Source organism: Heliangelus exortis, chromosome 11, assembly GCF_036169615.1.
Source record: "Heliangelus exortis chromosome 11, bHelExo1.hap1, whole genome shotgun sequence".
Lineage (NCBI taxonomy): Eukaryota > Metazoa > Chordata > Aves > Apodiformes > Trochilidae > Heliangelus > Heliangelus exortis.
In genome coordinates this window covers 14,032,888-14,050,252 of record NC_092432.1, presented here as the reverse complement: position 1 = coordinate 14,050,252, position 17,365 = coordinate 14,032,888, and the positions used below count along the sequence as shown (strand labels likewise).

General features: G+C 56.2%; 1 protein-coding gene across 1 annotated transcript; it reads right to left on the bottom strand.

Moving 5' to 3' along the window:
• Positions 1 to 4,790: 4,790 nt before the first annotated feature.
• On the bottom strand, positions 4,791 to 15,877 carry LOC139801246 (uncharacterized). Its single transcript, XM_071755281.1, has 23 exons — positions 15,521 to 15,877; positions 14,985 to 15,155; positions 14,421 to 14,531; positions 14,176 to 14,340; positions 13,945 to 14,015; positions 13,300 to 13,382; positions 12,929 to 13,040; positions 12,466 to 12,600; positions 12,152 to 12,252; positions 10,625 to 10,731; positions 10,097 to 10,428; positions 9,387 to 9,541; positions 9,178 to 9,292; positions 8,475 to 8,635; positions 8,250 to 8,387; positions 7,871 to 7,985; positions 7,423 to 7,557; positions 6,950 to 7,132; positions 6,491 to 6,646; positions 5,961 to 6,333; positions 5,588 to 5,650; positions 5,043 to 5,220; positions 4,791 to 4,891 (listed from the first exon to the last, which is right to left on the bottom strand). Exons 2-22 carry the CDS (start codon positions 15,142 to 15,144, stop codon positions 5,087 to 5,089), a joined length of 3,105 nt encoding a protein of 1,034 aa, XP_071611382.1. The 5' UTR covers positions 15,145 to 15,155; positions 15,521 to 15,877; the 3' UTR covers positions 4,791 to 4,891; positions 5,043 to 5,086.
• Positions 15,878 to 17,365: the final 1,488 nt, after the last annotated feature.

The window sequence follows — 17,365 nt, the reverse complement described above, 5'->3', positions numbered from 1 at the left end:
ACTGGCATTAGTCCATTCGGGGCACCTGAACCATCCTCTCCTCCCAAGGGGCACAGCTGTTCCCCATTCTTACTGCTACATGGACAGCCTGACACTTGCTTGCCCTGTCCCAAACAGATTTTTTTACCCTGGGTCCTCCCAAATTTAGGACAGAATAACCCTCGATTCCTTCCCATGTGCTTCTATCTCTCTATCCAATAGAATTAGATGGAAAAATTCCACTGTACAATGTGAACATCAGTTTCCTCAGCCAAGTTCTCACACACTGGACATCACCGTTCCCCTGCATCACCCACCAGGGAATGCCCAGGGGCTTAAGCAGACAAGACCCCACAGGTGGTGTTGCCTTTGCTCAGGGGTGAAGAAATCCACACAGCTTGTCCCAGGAGATTCCTCTCACTTAACAGCAGGGACCTCATCCCCTTCCCCTGGCTGTAAAACATCAGACTTGCCAGGGCTGGCTCCATTGATCCATCCCCTGCTATTAATTAACCAGAGGGGTTGTGCTAAATGTTTGTCCCACGTTTTGAACCTTCCACCACCCCTTGCTTTCAGCTGCGTGGTAAGGAGGGGATAGACCCGCTCTGTACTGTGCTCTTTGGCTCAGGCAGCTCTTAGGTTGCTTTCCAAATCAGTCCCAACCTCTGACCCACTGCGCTCTGGGATCCCAGGCTGAAACAAGATTTTCCTTTCGAAGCCCAGGAGAGCACTGCAGGCAGCAGCATGAAGTCTAGGAGCCATCGCTGTCCAGTCTCCTCTGGGCCCTTCTGCCAGGGGCTCCAGGTAGGACCATTATCCCCAACTTGATAAGGGCCCCATACAAAAGAGTTTCTTTCCTGAGTGACTCTGAAGAGAGGCTTCACAATGTCACTGTACTATGGAACAGGCATCCTCCAGTCACATACAACACCCAGGGCAGCCTCTGTCTCCTCCTTACTGACAGATGCAGACACAGCTCTTACCTTGTTCACCACCTCCACAGGGGTGTGGCTGCATCCATCTTGCCAGTTAATTCCCAAGAACTGCACCTCTTGACCAAGTCTCTTGACCTTGCTTCTCTCAATGCCAAACTTGGGTTCCAACAGAAGCTGCATCATATTCACACCTTTTTTGAAAGAATTCCTCTGCTCTGTTGCCCCATCCAGTGGCATCATCCACATCCTACAGATGCTTTGAGCCTCCACCCTTCTCCACTTGCCCAGGCAAGCTACACAGCTGCTGATTCTGATATCCAGAGATTATTTTGAGTTGGACAGGACCTCTAAAGGTCATCTAGTCTAACCCCCCTGCAAGAAGTAGGGACATCCACAACTAGATCATCAGGTTGCTCAGAGCCTCATCAAGCCTCACCTTGAATAGCTCCAGGATTTAGGCCTCAGCTATCTCCCTGATAAACTTGTTCCAGTTCTCCACTACTCTCACGGGAAAGAGCTTTTTTCTAACATCCAGTCTAAATCGACTGTTTTCTCATTGAAAACCATTGCCTTTCATGCTACAGCTACAGACCCTTGCCAACAGTCCTTCTCCAGCCTTCCTGCAGGCTCCTTGCAGATACTGGAAGGCTGCAATTAGGTCTCCCTGAAGCTTTCTTTTCTCCAGGTTGAACAACCTGAGCTCCCTCAGGCTGTCCTCATAGGTAAAGTGTTCCAGCTCCTTAATCATTTTGATGCCCCTTCTCCGGACCTGCTCCAGATCCATGTCCTTCCTGTACTGAGGGATCCAGAGCTTTATGCAATATTCCAGGTGAGCTCTCACTACAGCTGAGTAGAGCAGCAGAACCACCTCTCTTGATCTGCTGGCCTCATTTCTTTGGAGGCAATCCAGGAGGCTACTGGCCTTCTCAGTTGCAAGCATGCACTCTGTTGGCTCACATCCAGCTTTTCATCCAACAGGACCCCCGAGTCCTTTTCTGCAAGGCTGCTTTCTAGAAAAGCAGCCATATCCACAAGCCTGTACTGATAGCACAGGTTGTGCCAACCCAGGTGCAGGACTTTTTCCTTGGTCTTGTTGAACCTCATGAGGTCCTTTTGGATGACATCCCACCCCTTTGGCTTTACGACAGCACCACTCAGTTTGCTATCACCTAGAAACTTGCTGATGGTGCACTCGATCCCACTGTCTATATTATTGACAAAAATATTCAACAGAACAGGTCCTTCCGGGGTCTGTACTGGGACACCACTTGTCCCTGGTCTCCAAGCTGTTGACCACTACCCTCTGGATGCGACCATCCACCCAATTTCTTATCAACTGAAGAGTCTGCTCAAATCTCTCTCTCTCCAACTTGCTGAGTAGGATATTGTGGGGGACTGTGTCAAGGCCTTGCTGAAATCCAGACACATCACATCTGTAGGTCATCCCTTGGCCACTGATGCAGTTACCTTAACATAGAAAGCCACCAGATTCATCAGGCAGGATTTGCCTGTACTAAATCCATACTGAGCTGTCTTGGATCACATTAACTCTATCAGTCTCCACAGCTGCTGCACCAAAGAACCCCTTAGACCCTCCCACATGCTTATAATACCCTTTGCAAAGGAAACCAACACCAAGGATGCACAGAGCATCTGGGCCCATCACCACTGAATGTTTTTCCCATTTGTCCCCAGTCAAGCTCAGCTCAGCTTGTATTACTGACACGTTTGGAGATGGATTCTCTCCCTACCTGATTCCATGGTATATGGGGCACTGTACACCAAGATCTACCAGGGCTCCATACTCTTCAGGGTCTGATGTGCCAGGCCATCAAATCCACACTCTCTAAGAAGCTCTGTTTTCCTTTCCCTCCACCTGGCTGTTAGCAGAGCCCCTCTAATCTCTCAGCTATCTTCCACTGTCAACAGGGGTGGTTATGTAGCTTGCAGTTGCAGCTCAGAATGGGTTTGTTCCAGGACTGTAACACCTTTCACTAGAGGTTGGTGCAGACATCTTCTGAGACAAGGCTTCTGCTTTCGGGGTTCCAGACTTCAGTTCATATGCTCAAGCCAGTGCTAGGTTATCTGTCCCACCTTTACCTGGTTGCAAAGGTAGCACCAGCACACGTCAGCTCATGGCATGTCCCAGTTTGCTTGCATGGGTCTGATAGGAGGACACCTTTTCCTAACAGTGGAAAAACAGGGTGCAGGCAGGAGCAGAGCTTGACTTCTCTGTCGTCCTGTCCTTGCTGCTCAAGCTTCTGCAGAAGACTCTCTTCTTTATCATCCTTTTGGAGAGGATTTGGTCTTTCACCTTCGTCAGAGCTCTCCCCCACGTGTTCCATCTTTGCTGTGCCTTCAGTAACACAGGGCTCAGCTGCCTTTCTTCACTGCCTGACCACAGGGGCAACCTGTGGGGAATGGATCCGAAACCCCCACTCTCTGTCCCCCTGGGTCAGGATGGGGAAGCAGCACGGCTTCTTGCAGGCTCTGACAGAACAGTGACCTGGGCCACTACCGGCCAAGGCACATCGGTAAAAGCCACTGTCAAAGCCCAAGTGGTGGCCATACTTGTGTTGCCATTGCCACAGCTGCCTCTATGTCTACTGAGAAGAAAGCACCCTTGCAACACAAACATACAGAAAGAGGGACAGCCATTTCCAAAACCTCCAAACTCTGATGGACTCAGCTTGGTATGAAGGAAGGATGTGTAGTTGCCCATAAAAAGAAAAACCCTAACAGTTCAATAGAGATCGCCATAGATAACCAGGTAGAGCCAATGCCCAGTGTACTGCAGAACAGAGCATTGATGTCACACACAACAAAGCCAATGCCCTTTGCCCAACACCCCCAAATCAACAAGCGACAATCAGACTAAGGGGCTTTCAATTACCAGCTGTAGCAGAGCCCTGCTTTTTGCTTCCTCTCAGATGCCCCAAAAGGACCTTCTTGCAGACTTGCTGCAGGAAGGAGCCCCCAGCCCCACACAGAGGAGATGCTGTTTGCTAAGAGGAACAGGAACCCAGGACAAGCTGCACTAACTGCGGCTTTTGTGCCCCCCGCCCCAGGTGTTTCCCACCCCCACCCCCAGGACACGGCCCCTGCCCAGCTGCAGGGCATCAGCCCGAGTGCCCGGCCCGGCTGCTCACGGCCGGGGCTGCTGCGGGGCTCTGACACGGAGGGGACTCAGCCAGGACGCTGCGTGCTCAGGGGCTGCACAGAGACGAGCTGGGCAGCAACAGTTCCTCTTCTTCCTCTGCAGGGCACAACCCAGAACTGCACACAAAGCTGGATCTCCACAGCACTGCTCAGACTTAGTCTACGTGAGAATCATCAAACAACAGAGTTTTGTTTTTTCCCAAATGTCTCTGAGGGAAGCTGCCACTGAACAGCCTGATTGTGACACACTGTTCAGCATCTACAATCACCAGAGAGGCGAGAAAATGGAGACTGGACAATTCCTATGATTTGGTGATGCGTTGAGCCCAGGATCACCCATCAGTCCCAAGATCAGAGCCTGGGTGCCATAGAACAGATGTCACCACATGCTGTGCTTTCCAAAAGCCACATTTTATTTGGGGACCTCTTTGACCTATTGGAAGCTATGCCAGAGGCCAGGAGGCTGCACGTCCCGCTGCTCTGAGGAGACAAGGAGAGCAGCTCTGGCTCAGCTCTGCCCTGCCCAGCTGTCCCAAGCCGCCTGGGCCCACACGGTGACACGGACCCTGCTCGGCAAGGCTGGAAACTCCTGTAGCCTCTCGGGGGCAGCTCGTGATGAATCCATTGCCTCCAACAGGGTATCTTGTTTGGGTGTGCGCTCAGCCGCATGACTCGAGCTGCTCTAGGTCTCTGTGGGAGAGGTCAAAAACTCTGCTGTACAGGTAGCAGGAGGGGCCAGGACAAATGCTGTGTGCTCTGCACGCTCGGGGATCATCATGCCACCAGGACCCTCACCCCAGCACAGCCACTTCCTCCTGCTGGGATGACATTAGGGAGGTTTAACTAGGAGAGTCAGGGCACAGGAGAGTTCGGGGGGCACTCGTTTGGACTTAAACAGTCGAGCACAGCCTGGGGGTGCACATGAGGGTCTGGGGAACAGCAGCCATGACGGGGCAGTGGTGCAAGTACCGTCAGGAAGAGGGTGGCAGCAAGATTGTCCTTGACCCACCTCATCAGCGCCAGAAGCAGAGTCTTCGTAAGGACCATCTCTGTCTCTGCAGCTCCGTCACCGTCTGCAGGATGTGCAAGGTCTCACCTGCTTGGGACCTGACTGAGGCATCAGGGTCCTTATCAAAGGGCTTGACAACTGCAACAGAAGGAAAGCGAGCAGTGGTGAAAGGCTGCTGTCTGCACAGACCTTTCTATGCAAGCCCCATCCCTCTCTTTCCCTAACTAGGAGGAGCAGCTGGGACCAAGGGAGCAGCTGGAAGCTGCTGCTCAGGAATCCCAGGCTCCCAGACTGGGCTGGGCTGGAGGGGACCTTCTTAAGGATCGCCTAGTCCCAAGCCAACCCCCCTCCACGGGCAGGGACACCTCCCACTAGGCCGGGGAGCTCCAAGCCACAGCCAGCCTGGCCGTGAACACTTCCAGGGATGGGACAGTCACACCTTCTCCCTCCTTTCCCTGCAGCAGAGCCAGGAATGGCAGCACCCAGCACCTCTGACCCTACTCACCATTCCACAGAACCTCCAGCGTCTCTTTAGGTGGATTCCTCCCCAGGAGCTGCGCAGCAGTCCCTGTGCACAGAGCTCCCGTCAGACCTCCCCCTCCCCAGCACTGCGGCAGCACCGCCCCCGGCCCGGCCAGCTCGGCCGCAGGCCCTCCTGCCCAGCGCTCTGCAGGGATGGCCCCGGGCAAGTCCCCGAGGGCGCTGCTGACACTGAGCCAGGCGGCCACCAAGGCCACCAAGACCAGGGCAGGGCAGAGGGGGCAGCGGGAGGCCAGGGCCCTGCCTGGGACAGCCACAGGGCTGCTCCTGCCTGCCAGGGCAGCGCCGGGGGCTGGGGCCGGGCTGCCAGAAGAGGGTCCCCGGGGGCTGTGGCTCACCCATGAACCTCATGGCCTCCGCTCTCACGCTGGCCCGAGAGTCCCGCAGGTAGGGCAGGCTGAAACGCACGTAGTCTCCCACCCTGCTCCTGTCCTGCTTCAGCTGGAGAGTGCCCAAGGGCATGTCATGGGGCTGGCACAGAGCATTCCCTGTGTGCCAGAGCAGTCCCTCTGCCCATCCCACCCCTTCCCCCCCAGGCACACCCACACCCTGGGCACATGGAGCATCCCTTGTCCAGCCCAGGCCCTGGCACCTGGGGGTTGTCCTCACCAAAGTCTCTCCAATCAGCCAGGTCTTCTTCTTCTTGACTGCCCTCTTGAGATTCCTCCAGCCCAGGAACTTGGCACAGATGAGGAGGCCTTTGCCAGAGGCCTGCAAAAGAGCAGCACGTGGGAGTTGGCACCCCCTCAGCTATGGCACTCTCACAGCCAGCACAAGAGAAATGGGCAAGAGCTGATGAGCTGCTGCTGCCAGGGCTGGGGCAGAGGGAAGGAAGGGCAAAGCAGGTGCTCAGATTTCAACTCTGTACCTCGGCCATACTCCTGCTCTCAGTATACATGTGCAGGAAGAGAGAGACCATGACCCTACGTATTGTCTTCTTCATCTCTCCCCTGTCCCTGCTTGCCACAGCCTTCATCATCTCCCCAAAGAGGCTGAGGGAGAGCTCTTGCACCTGGCCGGACTCCTGGTAGGAAGGAAGACGGTGTGACTGCAGCTACAGTTTCTCCCCACCCACGGTGACCAAGGCTATTAATGTGGTCAATGTGAGGGGAGATGCTCTGGGGTTGCTGGGCTCAGGGCACCTCTATAGAGGCTGAGGCCAAGGAGAAGCCATCCTGGGTGCAGAGCCCAGCAGCCCTCCCAGCAGAGTCCAGGGGCGTGAGGAGGGCAGCAGCCCTGCCCATGTGCTGCCCGCAGGGCTGGGCTGGAGGGCAGCTGTCCTTGCCCCATGACCTTCTATGGGGTCAGTTTCCCAAATCAGCCTTACATCACCAAAGAGGGCTGGGAGCTTCTCCACCAGCAGCAGAGCAACGGGGCTGGCCTCTTTCCTCTTCAGGAGACGCATCATGGTTTGGAAGAGCTGCAAGGCCCCCATCCTGATGTTTGTGGATGGATCCTTCAGGCACATCAGGATGCGGTCCAGCACAGAGCTGTCCCGCATTTCTCTTGCCTGGAGGAAACAAAGAATTTCTGTGAGGGTGGAGCAGTGGAGGAGCAGCCTGGCACAAACGCCCTGCATGCTGAGCACCAGCCTCCCACCCAGCTTCCCGGCAGGCACTGCGCTTGCCGATGGGGATGAAGAAGAGAGCAAGGAGAGCAAAGGCTCTGTGGCCCCTGCTCAGCCACCCCTCTCTCTGCTGACAGCCACCTCCTTCCTCTCAGCCAGGCCCAAGCCAGCGCGTTACCCCTGCCCCAGCCCCAGGCTGCCAACGCGGCTCCGCCTGACTACGCCTCGCTCACCATCTGCGGATCTCCTGAGAGCGCCACCAAGCCCCCGAGTGCCAGCAGACGGACTGTCTGATTGCCGTGGCTCAGGTAGGAGCGGAGGAGGCGCACGTCACTTAGATCCTTTCCAAGGCCCTGGCAGCCCAGCAGCTGAAAGAACAACAGTGGTGAGAGACGGGCAGAGCTGCAGGACCCTGGCACTCTGCAGCTCCTGGTTACCACTGCCAGCTCGGGGCCTGGGGGCTGACACAGCCCCTCCGGGGGGCAGCCCTGCCTGTGGACACGTGGGGGTGCTGAGCACTGCCCCAGCAGGAAGGGCTGGATGGAGGCCCCAGGGCCTGACTGGCAGCAGAGCCCTCTGTCCCAGCTCCAGGGACTGTCATCCCACCCGGCGGCAGCCGCCTGTGCCAGAGGGACGGCTTCAGGAGCATCTGGCAGAGGCACTGCTTCCCACCAGGCTTACCTCAGTATAGAAAGTCATGGCAAAGTTGAGCTGCCATTCCCTCCTCTGGTCAAGAATCTCTTTGACGTGCTGGAACAGGAGGTATCGCTGCTTAGCGGGGCTCTTCCTCATCTCTCTGGGCAGGGCAGGGAAAGAAAAGCAGTGCTGGCAGTGAGCAGGGCAGGAAAGCCTTGCTGGGATTGCCCTGCCCCAGCCCAGCCAGGCTGGCCTAGGCCAGGACACGCCTTCGCCCCCAGCCACAGCCTCCACACCACTTGCTGCTGAATGCGCCCTGCTCTCTCCCCAGGCAAGGAGCACCCCTTGCCACTCGGATCGCTCCCTGGCCAGCGCTGCGGCTGCAGCCCGGGGCCTGGGTGCCTGGGGGCTCCTCTGCTCTCACCTGGCCAGCAAGCTGACTCCTCTCTCGAGGGTGTCCACGTCCAGCATCATGTCCCAGCCGCCCTCCTTCTGGATGTTCTGGACGTGCCCTTGAAAGCCAGCAGCGTCCAGCAGAGCTTTAACGCCCTCCACTGCCACCCTGTGGGCAGAGCAAGGTCCAGTTACACACAGAGCAGGGGCCCTGGCCGAGGGCCCAGGGGAATGGCAGGGGAAGGGGCTGGCGCACCCCAAAGGGCTGGCTTCATCGGCCTGAGGCGGCTCCTGTCCCAGGATCACTGTTCCCAGGGAAACCTTGTAGATCAAGCTCATGAGGAGCCTGGGGAAGAGCAGTTCCAGGATCCCCTGACAGCGGGGCCGCTGACTGAGTCTGGACAGGACCTGCCTTGCCTGCAGAAGGACACAGGGACAGCTCTCAGTGCAAGGAAGCTGCTGTGGCACTGCCAAAGCCCCTGGGCTGCACGGGGAGTGCGGCTCAGGCGACCGGCCCAGCCCACAGAGACACCCATGGAGGCTGTGACCCATCTGCCAGGCCACGGCCCAGCAGCCCTGAGGACTCCCCTCCTGCTTCAGGGTGGCCCCACAAGCCTCCCTGGGCCAGCACGCTGACCCCCCCCCTTTTGGCACCCAACTCCGGCCCCTGCCCCAGGTTTCCAGCTGCAGCGCGGGGCAGGGGGTGCAGGCAGTGGGGAAGCAGAGTGCTGCCCAGATAGGGGCGGGGTTCCTATTTGTCCTTGGGGAGCTCATGGGGCAGCCTCGTGGGGCTGGAACAAGGGGGTGGGTGCAGGGCAGGTCCCTGCTGGCCCTGAGGGGCTGTGTCCCCAAGGCCTGGAGGAGGGGGCTGTTTGGGGCAGGCAGGAGGGGATGTGTCTCTTTTCCTGGGAAGCCAGGAACAGCCTTGAAGGGGAGCAAGACCTGCTCTGGTCACTCACCGATGGGACAGCACACTTTGCTCTCCAGCCCTGGATCACGCTGAGCAGCCGGTCAAGAACTGTCACAGAAGTGCTGGGCAGGGACAGCAGCATCTCCCACATGGCCAGCGCAGCACTGCAAGCCAGAACACTCTGTTAGCAGGGCTGCCTTGGCCACTGTGCTGTGCCTGGGCTATGGAGCAAGTCCCCAGGGCTCTTGGGGCTCATACTTGTCACAGGAGGGACTGATCATCAGCAGGGTCTGAACGGTTTCCTCGGGGCAGCACTCGCTCAGCAGCCCAAGCACGGATCTCAGGACGAACCGCGATGGTTCCGTGCGCACGTGCTCCACGTTTCTGTGGACGCACCTCAAGATTTTTTCTGCCTGCAGGGAACAGAGGGGAGGATGGTGCTGCCACTGGACTGCAACCATCCCCTCACAGATGCCACACGCAGGGGTCCCTCCCAGCAGGCCCAATGAGGCAGCACAGAGCTTGAGCCAGCTGCCTCCCCTCCCTCCCTCTCTAGTGGCAGCTGGAGGATTTTGCCCATTGTCCTTTCAGTCCACGAAGTGGAGGTGCCAACACGAGGACTGGGACCAGAGATACCCACAGAGTATCCAGGACAGTGGGAAGGGGTGTCAGGGGCACTGGAGCTTGTCTGGACCTGAGCCTCCTTATCCAGGGATCATTTGCCACAGTTTCCTGGGAACAGCAGCAAAGCCTGGCTCTGCCTTCATGTCCCTGGGGTCCCTCCCAGCCTCAGGGAAGAATCCCCACACCACTCTGCCATGGCCAGGAGGTGGCCAGAGCCCCTTCCCACTGCAGCCTCTGCTCCTTTCTATGCCTCTGTACCCCTCAGGGTGCAGAGGGCTTTGGGGGAGAAACCTCCCTGGGGGTTTGCACGGGGGAAACTGGGACCTGCTCTGGAAATGCCAGACCTGCGAGACATCCTGCAGGCTCATGAGGACAGAGGGTGACAGGTTGACTATCACATCTCTCAGCCACTCCAGATCCTGGTCCTGCAACAAGAGAAGATTATGGGGCTCCTTTGTTGATCCCTCGTACTCACAGGACTCTGCTGTCTTTTTTTTTTTTTTGGTTGGTTTTTTTTTTTTAGGGCAGCTGTCTGGGAAGGCATCTTTGAGCATGGGGGCAGGTGGAGCAGGCACAAGGCAGGTGGCAGTCTCTGTAGGTACCTCTCCTAACCCTTCTCGAGCATCCTCAAACATCTCCTGGCCCTCTTCCTTCTCCCCAGCTGAATACCAGGAATCTTTAACAAAGCAAGGGAGCAGGGTGAGCTGATGGTGCTGGCAGGAGAGACCCAGCTGCGTGCCAGCTCCCGAGGACAGAGCCAGCCCTGGGCGGGGGGACCCAAAGGGGGAACTGGCACGGAACAGGCCGGGGATGTGCCCAGCAGCCCCTGCCGTGCAGGAGCACAGCAAAGCAGCCACAAACCGCTCACTCACCTGTCTCCAGCTGCTGGGCCATCGTGTCTGGGACGGGGAGACTGATCTCTTCCGCCTCATCCTCCACCCAGGCCAGGTGGAGCTGGCTCGGGGACCTCTGCTCAGTCCTGGGGAAGGAGGAGAGGCCATGGGGGGTGGGCATGGGGGTGGCAGTGCTGCTGGCTCCAAGGCTGCACAGCCTGCGGGGAGAGCCCGTGGGGCCAAGGGAGCTGTGTGGGGGCAGGGAGATGTCTGGGACGGGCTCTGCACGGGGCAGTAAATCTCCTGGGGATGGAGGCTCATGCTGGTATTTCTCAAAACAGGTTAAAGAAGCGACTTACTTTGCTTTGAAATATGTTCAGATGTAATGGACAACAGTCATGTGTGAAAGGAACTTCTCTAATCTTTCAGAACTTAAAATGGCTTCAGAAAGTACATTTTACATCTATGGTATTTCAAGACGTCCTTTGAACTACAAACAGCCCTTGCTATAAATGAGATATACAATGCTATCCAACAGAGATAAATAAGGAACTCTGCCTCCTTAGTTGCTACTTCTGGCTCAACCACAATTGTCCCACACTGGACTCAGCAGCAGACAGGGCTGCCCAAGCCCAGGGTCCAAGTGACAAGCCCTGAGACCCTTACAGCAACCAATCTGGACCTACTAAACGAGGCAGATGACAATCTGCGTCCATGAATTCTTTCCTCCTCCACTAAGGAAACAAGCAGCAGGACCACCACCACATGCAGCTCAGTAGCAAACAGGGCCCAACCCAGAAATTCTACCACCGGGCTCTCTTAGGAGCCATTTTATACTGAGCACCATGGCAAGGAATACTCATTAGTCCATTTGGGTCACCTGAACCATCCTCTCCACCCCAGGGGCACAGCTGTGTGTCCCCATTCTCACTGTCACATCAGCAGCCTGACAATTGCTGGCCATGTCCCAGGCACCTTTTTCTCCTGCTCCTCTCAAACCAGGACAGATAAAAAAAGCCCAAGGGAGACCAAGGCTACAGCCAAGATAAATGCTGACCCTCGTGTCTAAGTAATAATTTTTCCATTTCGACCCTCCAAGCACTAAGATCCTGTCTCTTGCTCTGCTTACACGCTCACCCTTATTCTCTGGTCAGCCTCACAGGAGCATAAGAAGAGGCTAAAGACCCCAGTCTTTAGGGAAACACCTGGAGCGGGGGGCACGAAAGACACCGTAAGCACAGCCCCTCGCAGGTTGCCACTCCTCCCAGCGAGCAGCAGCTCCTCTGTGTGGGGCTGGGGGAACGGGGCTCCTGCTGCAGCAAGACCTCCTCTTTATACCCTCTATGGCCTCCTCAGGAGACATTTGCAGCTGGGCAGCAGCCTGAAGCCCAGCAAGGAAAGACAAGGATTGGCATGGGGTCGTTCAGCTTTGAGAGCACTCCATGGCACTTTGTGGAGAAAATGTCTCCTCTGACAGAAAGAAGAACACTCAGGAGGATGAGAAGACAAAGAGCCAAAGCTGGAAGAGGGAACACATTCTGAAGCCATTTTTACGCTAGTTCTAACCTGACATAAAACAGTAAATAGGCTTCTTGCTGCAGAGCTGTGTCAACGTCACAAGGAGTCACAGATGAGTCATCCATCTTGTACCACAGCCCATCGCTGGCCTGCAAAAAGGGCATCAGAGGGAGATGAGCTGCCTGCTTTCTCCACCAGAACACAGGCAGGACACTACAGAACCAAGAGCACTCCAAAACCAATCCCCTCCAGCCCTCAGGAGACCTTCTCCCCCAAACCTCTGGCTGCCAGGAACACTGCCGGGAAAGCTGGTCTTCCCCAGGACACAATTCCCCCTGCTGAGGAAGGAAGTTGCTCTTTACCTTGATGTAGCAGAAATAGTGTCCCGAGTGACAGCTCTCTCCTTTGTGCACCAGCACAGCGTACAAGGAGTAGCGCTGCGCTTCTCCCGCTGTCGTGTATGGCCCAAGATCCAAGACCTTGGGATACTTCACAACCTATGGAGAGAGCGAGAGGGCTCAGAAATGATTCCAAATTCCTTGATGACACAGCCTGCCAAGACCAGGAGCCAGGTGTGTGGAAATCCAGCTCTGGAGCTGGTCAGCACTACAGCTCCATGTTCTGGTTTGGGCGGCAGGAAACTGTTCTGGGGCAGAGCAGCTCTGTCAGGGCAGAGCACACACTTTTCTTCCCTTGGGAACTCTCCTCTCCTCTCCAAGGAAGGGAGCAGGAAAAACCCACCATGAACAACCCGTGAGAGAGCGCACTGCCTGGGGAAACCTCCTGCTCCAGGAAGGGAATGTTTCCCTCCAGTTGCCAACTTACCTTGCTGATCTTCCCACCGGAGACATTCTCAAACCTCTTGAGTCCCACTGTGAGAACCTTGGGCGCCCAGTGAATCGTCAGCCTCTTGGAGGCAGCAGTCATCTGGCCACAGCTGGAAGGCAAGCAGAGAGCCAAGTGCTGCAATGGACCCTTGCAATGCCCCCTCTTCTCTATCCCCAAGAAAGCCAGGCGAGCTCTCCCATCTCCCACACCCTTAGTCTCATTGAAGAACAGTCAGAAGGCTGGACTACAAGAAAGCTGTGTCCCGTCACTGTGCAGCTCCCCTCCACCAAAGCCTCCCTGACACTCTAAACCACACCAAACCCCAAGGCAGGATCTAACATGAAGATGTTTGTTAGGAATCATCTTACTGGCGACATCTAAAGCCGCTTCTGGCATCCAGCAGCTCAGGTTTCACAAATTTATCAAGAGCTTCAGAAAGAGATGCGGCTGCCTGGAGAAGTGAGAAAGGAGAGCCCTGAGCTGAGGGAAATGCTCTCCCCCAAACTCCTCACCAGGAGCTGGCGTGACCACCCAGGTGGCTGGGGCTGAGGAGACCTCTGGGGAACCCACAAGCAGTGCCCAGAAAGAGGCAGCCTTAAAGAGGGCTTTCTGCTGAACACTTCCCTCATTCCCCAGGGATTCCCAAGGCCAACAGGAGCTGCCTCTCTGTGGCACTGCTCCGTTCAGCTCCAGGTGGGCTGCAGGGTCATCAAGAATGACAACAACCCAAGTCATCAGCCCAGGAGCCAGATGGGTGCAGAGAGTGGGGGAAGGGGAAGCAGGAGAGCATGTAAAGGGTGCAGAGAGGACCAGGTGTCCTTGTCTACCTTAAAGCCATCACCTACAGGGTGACCGCTGCCACGGCCAACGCAGTAGGACACGGTCCCTTCCACTTGCCACCCACCACCAAGCTCTCGTGTGTTCCCAGGAGATGTTTTGAAACCAACCCCTTCAGCTCTGGAAAGCTACAGGCGCCTTGGGGCATCCTGAAGCACCATTACAAACCCTCTTACTTTTATATCCAGGAGGACATCCAGGAAGGGCTCGTAGGCATCAGAAACCACTTGGCAGCTCGAGCACCAGACTGCAAGGGAAGTTGGAAAGCTCAGCGAGAGGGGAAGGCAACCGAATGTGCCGCTTACGCTGCTCATCCCTCCTGTGCCAGTCACACACACAGCTGCTTCCCACAGGCAGAGAGAAGGGCACAGCCAGTTCCAGGGAGAGCCAGAGTTGCGGAAAAGTACCTCTGGATCTCAGAAAGCTCCCAAATATCTGATGGATGACGGTCTGCTGACACGACGTGTCCAAGCTGCCGTCACACAGACAAACTCTCTGCATGGCGTCCAGAGTACAGCGCAAGAACTCGTGGGCGTCCTCCTGCGCGCCGAGCCGGAAACGTCCTCCGATTTCTAAGAAAGAAGAAGTTGGGAGTTCTCTCCTCCAGTCCAAGGAGGGAAGAAAACCTGACAAAGCACCAGACAGGGCTTACCTGGAAGAGCAGTGATGACGTCCACAGGCACGATGGCAGATCCTGTGGCATGCAGGACCTTGCGCACGTGCTCCTGCACTCTGCACATCACACAGGTGCCTGGTTGAACACCTGAAGAGGGACAGAGGGAGGGAGGAAGGGAATGAGAGACGCTTCTTGGGTTAGCCAAATCTCCCTAGCAATGGAAAACCTACTGGAGATCCTGAAGTGGTAAGAACAGCCTCCACTCCTCTGCTCTCAAGGGGCCAGTGTCCCAACAAGCCCGGCAAGTGCCTGGGAACCTTTCTGCAGAAGGATGCTGAACTGACAGAAGTTTTCTGTGCTGGGGCAAAGAAGGTTTCACTTGCAGGAGTGGAGACCAAGTCCCAGGGCTAGAAAGAGGTGCCCTTCTGACAGATGTGACAAGTGGCTTCTATGCTAAAAGTGTTCCAAGAAACCCAAGGCTGGGTTTGATAGGGGGTTGATAAAGAAGGGCTGCTTTTCTCCTGCATCCAGTTCCACATCCCGGGAACCCCTGGGAAGTGCCCAACAGATTGACAAGGAGACATTCATACGAGTACTCACAGGACTGGCTGTGCTCCCGAGAGAGCAGGTAGTTTGCCAGAGATGGGGTGTAGGTGAGGCACTGGAGGACAGCATTGAGGAAGCAGGTATTGCCCATATTCTTGAGTCCTGCTCCAACTCCTGGTCTCTGCTGCTTGTCCTTGTTTCCTTGTGGAGCCATTCCAATGGCAACTGCAGGGAAATTACATTTGTAAAGAGAAGAAGCCTTTCTGGTTCATGAAAGCATCTTTCCCAAGTCAAGTCGTTTACAGGAGGACCACCCGGGGAAACAAGCTCAAACCTCAAAGACAGAAAGTCAGGTAGCCTCAGGAGAGGCTGCCATTGAACTTGTCTGGTCGAGAATCCCTTTGGGAAAATATCCTGTGCCCTGCTGGCCTGGCCAGCCAGCCCACATTCGAACTTGTGTGCCTGCAGAGCTGCAGGCTGATGGCCCTGCTGTCCCTGCTGTCACAGGGCTCCAACTGACAGCAGTGCTCAAGGCCCTTTGGAAAGACCACCTTGTGTGTCACCTTGTCTGCAGAGGACCTGCTGCTCACCTGTGGTGTTAGCAGAGGGAGCCGAAATGAATCCTTCCCACAGCACTGGAGAGCCGGGAAAGCCACAAGAGCTGGGAAGGGAGAGACCTCTCCTTGTATCGTATCCTGACCTGACCTCCTCTCTCCTCTGTCCTGGCAGTCCAAACCCAATCACCTTTGACAGAGGAGGGAAGCTGACGAAAAGTGGGCAGGAAAGGAGCAATGAACAGAACACAGAAGGCACACGATCTGTCAAGGAAGGAGCCGAGTTATCCCGAAGGTCAGCTCAGCCACACTGGCATCCTCTGGCCCCATTCTCAGGCTCTTGTAGTCCTGGCCATGTGACATCACAGGTGGCCCATCACAGGTGGCCCTTTGTGACCGTAGTGGCCCGGCACCTGTGTTCTGGAACCCTCCAGTTCCATGGCAGCCACCACAGTTCCATGGCAGCCGTATGGCCTCAGGGGCACACGTTGGGATCCAGCCCACGTCTCTGCCTTCGCAGCCTTCCAGGAGAGCCTTTGGGAGGGTCTGAGATTTCCCCTCAGGCAGCTCCTGGGGGTTCCCCACTCTTCTGGTCTTTGCTGAAGGGATGGTCAAGACCTTCACACTCTTGTCTTGGCAGGAGATGATGGTGGGGATGGTCTGCAAAGAACCACATCCCTGTAGGCTGCGCAGTGGGCAAGGAGACAACAGGAGAGGGTTACCCAGCCTTGCTCCATGGAGACTCCAGCACCCAGTGCTGTTCAGGAGAAGACCCTGCTGGGGAAGAGGGGTCTGAGCAGGTCCCAGCAGAGGGGCTCTGATCTCCACAGCTGGTCTGTGCAGCCCATGGAAACTGCAGGGAAGAGGAGTTCAGTGCCCAAGTGCCTGGTCCTTAAGGACATGGTTTAGTAGTTGACTGTGATGTTGGTCAAAGGTTGGACTGGATGATCTTGGAGGTCTCTTCCAACTTAAACATTCTGGGATTCTGTGAAGTGAAAAAAAGAGAAAAGACTCAGGGGGTGGAGTCAGTGATGGGGTCGGGCCTTGGAGAACTGGGTGATACCACCCACTGTCACCTGAACACTTCAACAGCAGTTGGCCAGCTGGCCATTGGTCCCCGCCACCGGGAGTCATCAGTGTTGAAATGTCTGGGGGCAGTTGGTGCCCCCCACCTTGCCACCAGGTGGGCAGGCATCAGCCCAGAGGAGGAAGGAGCACCAGAGCTGGAATAAAAACACCCGTTGGCCTTGCGTCGGGGATCAGTAGGGAGTTTTCTTCTGGGCAGCTTTGGGGACATTCGGTGGCAAGAGCCAGTGGGGAGGGGGCCGCGATGGCAGCTGGGAAGCTGTGGGCTGGCATGGGCCTCTCTTTCAGGCTCCTCTCTTTAATGACTCGAGAGCACCTTCCAGTCCCTGAAGTACCTTCAGATACCTCCAATAGGACCTGATGGGGCTCCAGGGGAGCAGGGGAAGGACGCCAGACAAGGAGCCAGAGGGATGGGACAAGGGGGAATGTTTTCAACCTGGAAGAGGAGAGATTGAGAAGAGAGCTAATGGAAAAAATGAGGGTGGTGAGACCCTGGAAAAGGCTTCTTGGAGAAGTTATGGATGCTGAAAGCATTGAAGGGCAGGTTGGGTGGCACTTGGAGCAATCTGGGCTGGTGGGAGGTTCCCCTACCCGTTGTAGGGGTTGGAACCAGAAGACCTTTAAAGTCCCTCCAGCCCTGGGGACTCTCATGTCCCAGGTGCCCTTGCACCACAGCCCCAACCTGTCTGGGCTTGGATGGTTTTCGTCTGAAGTAGTAGGTTCACAGGAAAACCATTTGACAAAGGCAAAACATCCCGGAATCTCAGTGACCGAGGACACGGGGCAACGGGGATG

What these genes read in the sequence shown, in the direction of transcription:
- LOC139801246 (XM_071755281.1), bottom strand. Translation starts at nt 15,144, where the DNA reads ATGGCTCCACAAGGAAACAAGGACAAGCAGCAGAGACCAGGAGTTGGA. An exon ending in GAGCTTTCTGAGATCCAGAG is followed by an intron (nt 14,016 to 14,175) that starts GTACTTTTCCGC and finishes CTTCCCTTGCAG; the next exon opens with TCTGGTGCTCGAGCTGCCAA. An exon ending in GGCCCAGCAGCTGGAGACAG is followed by an intron (nt 10,429 to 10,624) that starts GTGAGTGAGCGG and finishes GCTTTGTTAAAG; the next exon opens with ATTCCTGGTATTCAGCTGGG.